We start from the raw sequence: 5,981 nt of genomic DNA on the forward strand, positions 1-5,981 counted from the left end.
CACTTTTCAGTCCCTTTTCAGTAACCAAGCCAGGATTAAGAATAAAAGGCATACTACTCAAGAGTTTATCATTTAGCTGTATGACTAACATTCAGCTTCTCAAATCTACAATAGAAATCAGGAAGAAACTTTTTTTTCCCAGCAGTTTGAATAAGTCTGGAGGCTCTCAACATACTTATGGCATTTAGCTGACAGTTTTACCCAAAGCAACTTATTAAAACTTGAGGATTAAGGGCCAACAGTAGGGCTTGAAACAACAAGCTTCCGATTATAAGTCAAGCACCTTAACCGCTGAGCTACCACTGCAGACGTACAACATAAGCCTTAAATTACCTTGTTCTTATAAGCTTATTAGCTTTGCTTTCCTCACGGTCTGTCGGACTTCGCTATGTATTTGTTTTTGTTTTTTTTCTCAGATCCAGTACAGAACACCTGTTCCTGTGCAAACTACTTTTCAGATCCTTTGTAACCCATGGCTTATTTGGGTAAACAATAACAGTTCTAGTAGAAATAACACTTAACTTATGGAAATAACTTATGGAAAGCTTAAGGAAACAAGATCAACTTAAAAGTCCAACAAATAGAAAAATAGAAAAGCTCTAGAAAAATAGCCCAATGAGTACACTCAAACGAAGTTCTAGGGGTGTCCACTCTGTCTCTACCGGACAAGTTCCCAATGGTCTTAACAACATCTCGGCAACAGAGACATAATCTGACAATAACAAAATTATATTCAACTGTCTATAGAGTGGGTAACTCCAATGAGTTCAAAGCACCAAGAATAGAACCAGAGCATTTTTCTAACATTCTGTAAAACCTTGCACACGCATTACATACGATAAGAATTTCATGTTTTTTTTCCAGATTGCAGTTGTTTAAATCATCTGAAATAAATTTAGGAGCATCAAGACATATCCACAGGCTTATTAATGATACTTAACTGAGTTAGCAGCATTGTTAACATTCACTTTTGGGTGTATGTACATAAGAGTAAAAAACAGCTGAGGAAATTCATTTGGTAAATAGAGGGGTCTTCAGGACACTGCAAGGATTTCAGTGTCAGGCTCTGGACCCCTGAACCCCTGAATACAATCATCTCGCCTCAGTGTTTGCTTACATAAAAACAAATGCCACTCCTTCAGCCTTTAACAGTGGCTTACCGTTATCAGCGTCATCACTGTAAGACTGGGGCACAGTGCTCTGACCGGCCGGTGATCACAGGTTTGATTCCCACTCCTACTAGAGTCACCCATAGTTGGGAGTCCTAAAGAGCATTGTTGTTCTTTGTTTACAAGCACAGCAGAGCTGGTGGCTTGCATTTTCCTCCAAGCATTCAGGCAGGAAACTGATATTGGTCTACAGTTCATCCAAATTTTGGACAAGAGAGAAAAAATGAATGGAAAAAATTCAAATTTAATGTGTGAAAACCCAGCTATGCTTAGGTTCACTCACTGCTAAATATGTGGGTCTTTGTTTTAAGAATAAAGTCAACAATCACTCTTACATACAGCCAGTTGATTTTAGCATAATTAACCACAGAGTTTTGATGCTGTCCAATTCTGCTAAGCTCTGCTAGGTCCCTGCTAGTCTAGATATCTAATGATCCAACTCTTATCCAAGAGACCAGTGCTCCAAAGTATATCGGCCAATCAGCAACGTCATAATTCCTGTGTATGGAAATATGGAAGTTCTACAAAACAGTGGTCTCCCTTCAAGATCCAAACAACTTAAGAAAATAACTTTAGGCCCAGGAGAAGTCAAGAAATTCAGATTTGCCTGGAGCTCACAAAGCAGCACCAAAACTATCAGCTGATGCAGTAATCAACTCTTTAGCACAATTGAAGATACCTGCAGTGACCGAATCACCAGGGTGGTGTTCCTGATGTCAGTGTGGCCAGACACTGGTTTTAATGGAGAGAATGACTCTCACTGGAGAGAATTACTCTCCCCAGACATTGGATTTTACGGACAGAATGACTTTTCTGCCTTTCAGTATAAAATGTTTTTTTAAAGGATTCACAGATGGTAGTTTAATTGGAACACTTCATGACTATATTCTTTCACTATAATGGGTTTTCACTCATTTATAGACTAGAAAATGACCTTTTTGAGAGTCCATTGCTGTCTCGGCAGTAAGAGCTCAGTGGTGGACATTTTTGCAATGATCCAAGTCAGAATTCATGATTTGGTCAACAAATCACTATAGATTAGATGATGTCATTAGATGATGTCATTAGCTATCCAGAAATGTTTTTACAAATTAGTCATAAATACACACTTCTGCTCAAACAAAAGAGTCCAGCAGTTTCCAGCTCCAGGAGACAGTGATGAAGAGGATGATGAAGATGAAGAATACTTAGTGGATGATTTATCCTCTATGCTGACACTGGTGTTTGTGGGAACTCTGACATGAATCGGCTTTACTCGTTTGTTCTGTTTATGTGAGTGGGAGGGGGCTGGGGGTGTGGGATTGCATGCGTACGTTTTAATTTTTCATCTGCTGCACAGGTTCTTTTCACGTCACAAACAAACCACACATGCAAAGGCAAATAATGTACACACAATTACACGCGCACACAAGCTCTGAAACACAGGCACGCACATAAACACAGAAAGACAGAGAGTGTGCGAGAGAGAAAGACTTCAGTTCCTGCTGCCCCCCACACACACACACACACACACACACACACACACACACACGCAGTCCTACTCTGAACAACACTACCACCCATCCATCCATCCATCCCTTCAATCTATTCTTTTGTGTGTCACATCACCTCATTTATCAGTTTCGCAATACTTGAGAAAAAACAGCGAGAGCGCGAGAGAGAGTAAGAGTTCACAAACATGTCCTATGACTCATTTTCACAAAACTCTAACAAAAAACCTGAAAACACAAACACAAAATGCAAAGCACAACAAATCTCTCGCAAACCAAACGATGCATCCAAAACTGTTTATCACTTCACAAAGTGAAATTTTGGATCCAAATTACACTCCCACACACCAAATATAAACATTTCAAAACATTTATGTTTCTGTTCATTGCATTTTCAATGTTACAGCCCCTCTCTCTCACACACACACACACACAGACACACACACACACACACACACACAATCCTGGAGTGGACTCTGCTCAGTTGTACTCCAGCTCTCACCCCAACTGACCACATGGCTGACTGAAGTGTGCCGGATCTCATCTGACTCATTTACCCTGGTCTTCTTCCTCATTCTCCCTCCTCTTCCTCTCTAGACACATGAGAGCTCATCTGTTTAACAGAGCTCAAGCTCTGATTTCTAAACGGATAACTGAACTATTTACGGTTTGCCCATCTAAGGACTGGGCGTGGCCAGTTGCTGAATGATTGCAGAAGTTTGAAGGTCAGCACTTTCCAAATGACCACAAGAGATTTTTGTGTGCAAAGTAGAGAACCATGTGTTGTGTTTGGAAAAAGTGTCATTTTGAATTGTACACTGAGTGTATGGTAGGATATGTTCTTGTATGTTTAGGGACCTGGTTCAAGAGTTTCAGGCTTCGTTCCATGAATTAGCCACCCAAACGCCTTCCTCCCCCTGCACCCTGATTTACCCCCAAAAGACCTCCCACCTCCCTCCCTCCAACACCCCCATATATATACCAACAGTGCACACATTCATCACACAGCATGCAGTCCCTGCTGAGACACAAAACATCACACACAAACATTCAGCTCTTTGTGAACAGCACAGAGCACCTGCATCACACCAGAGACACAAGAGACAGAGTGAGAGACTGCATGAGAGAGAGAAAGAGAGAGAGAGAGAAAATGAGAACACTATAACAGGTGAGAGCCTCAGGGAAGCTCTCCAAAAGTGCAGGCCATCAAATCCAACCTCATTAGTGCTAGTAAAGCGCTCCAAATCCCCTACAGAACAGTTTCCCAAAAGAACCACAACACAAACTCCCACATTTTATGACCTCTGAAATGATCCAGCACCATGGCAACGTAGCTGGGAGTGGGATGAGACAGAGATGCACCAGCCAACATGCTGTCATGATGAAGAACATCTACACTATCTCCTCCATGCTTCCTCCACCTGGACTGCTCCGTCCATCCTCCTGGAGATCTGCACTCTTCTGCTGACTGCCAGCCAAGATAAAGCCCCCTGGAGCCTTTTAATGTAGGTTCCCAGGCTCATGTCCAAACCTGGAGGGCCACAGAGGTGCATTCCAGGAGTTCCCCAGTCCGAACATGCATGGCTAAGCTCAACCGAATTTAAATGAACTGGAAATTAAGTGTTGAATTGAACCAGGTGTGTCGGAACAGTGGGAGCAGTAACTAGTGCAGAGCTGCAGTTCGTGAAGGACAGTGCTCCGACTATCACAGGCATCTGGTTTAGCTTAAGGGCTGCGAAACCCACATCCCCAGGCACTGTACCAGCCATGCCTCAACCCAGACACAAAAAAACAAAAACAAAAAAACAACAACAAAAAAAACCTGCTCTTTCATCATAAAGAGAGACGTAAACCAAGCAATCAAGGGTGCAGTGAACTATCAGAACTTCCAGAGGATGTGAGGGTTACAGCCACTTGATTGGTTGGGGTGATTTGTTTGTTTATATTTACTTATTTGTGTTAACTGTTCGATTTGGCAATAACACATCAATGCCAATAAAGTTTAATTGGAGGATTGGTGATTGTAATGTTTCAAATGAAACATCTTAAATGTGAAATGTGGTTGACAGTGCTATGCAGATGATATCTTGGGTTGGCGGGCGTGACTTCCCTTCAGAAAAAAAAAAAAAAAAAAAAAAAAAAAAAAAAAAAACCAGATTAAGAAATGAAAAGGAATGAAGGGTTTAATCTTTTAGGAGCAAAGATGCCAGAGTCACACAGAAATAAAGTGGTGGTGGTGATGATATGTTTATATTTAATTATTTCACCCCGATTAAAGTAACAAAACAGCCTAAATCGCTTATACAGGCAGCAGTGACGCTCGAGCACACGCATCCCCTCTCCTACCCCTTAACGATCATATCTGGGAAGTGCTAATTAGTTACAGTCTGCTGTAAGTGGATAGATGCTTAAGAGAACGAACAGCCTGTAAAGCAACCCAAACAAACATGCCCGACAAATGTCCGCGTTTGATATGACGCAAGATTTGAGCATTACTTTTGTAACCGCGCTATAAGTGATGCACGCGCTATCAAACGGAATATTTAATACGCGGCACGCACGCATCAAAGCCGCGAGGTACGTCACGTGCACGACTGCTACCGGTAGTGCTTCTGAAGTTACCGGCCACAAATCCGGTTTTTAGTATCGCTATAAAGATGTTTGCTATCTTCAGATTCGTGCGCTTGTACTTGTCTAGCAATATCTGCGGTTAAAAGCAACTTTGGAGAAGGTTTATGCACGTATCCACCCACAGATATCCCCTCGCGCACCACTTCCCCGACAAAACAGCGTAAAATGATCCGTCAAGTCAAGTAACCATCATGACATAAGCTGTGATTACTTTTCCCTTGCGGTCAGCCAGACATCTGAATTCTACAACGATGCACCACTGCTCAGGGAACGCTAAGAAACACGCACACGTGCGTTCATACTTACATGTCCGACGTGGGCTGATACTGCTGACTACGGCAGAGCAGCGAGTGTCCGCACGCTTGACCCATCGCGCATCGTCGCTAGCGGTGCCGGTACCGGTCGCGAGAGCGAGCAGCAGAGTGCGAGTCTCTGTCTTTCCGGGGAGTCCGAGGAGGTGGAGCGGAGCTATGTCGGTGACAGATTAGAAGATCAGCATTTCTTTTAAAGAGGATCGAGTGAGATTGCGCGCTCTCTCTCTCTCTCTCTCTGTTGATGGAGATGAGAGCGGGGTGGGCGCGTGCGGTAACAGATCCGCGTGATGCGCGTTTTCGCAGCTCTTCGGTAGCTGACCGTAGCAGTTTGCGGAATTTGGATGTCCGGTTGAGCTGTTGTCCGCGTGCCAAAAACG

The 5,981-nt window shown here is 43.0% G+C and overlaps 1 protein-coding gene across 3 annotated transcripts in view; it reads right to left on the reverse strand.

Moving 5' to 3' along the window:
- The window catches only part of LOC113581583 (cGMP-dependent 3',5'-cyclic phosphodiesterase), a 168,375-nt gene extending 162,394 nt beyond the window's left edge, over positions 1-5,981 (reverse strand). For 2 of the 3 annotated variants that reach the window (XM_027016823.2, XM_027016822.2), the window contains exon 1: positions 5,597-5,981. In XM_027016823.2, the coding sequence (XP_026872624.2) occupies positions 5,597-5,661 (65 nt within the window). In that variant the 5' untranslated portion in view covers positions 5,662-5,981. The remainder of the gene's footprint in view (positions 1-5,596) is intronic. The other variant, XM_027016826.2, reaches the window with a different exon arrangement.

The sequence above is a fragment of the Electrophorus electricus genome, chromosome 15, assembly GCF_013358815.1.
Source record: "Electrophorus electricus isolate fEleEle1 chromosome 15, fEleEle1.pri, whole genome shotgun sequence".
Classification (NCBI taxonomy): Eukaryota; Metazoa; Chordata; class Actinopteri; order Gymnotiformes; family Gymnotidae; genus Electrophorus; species Electrophorus electricus.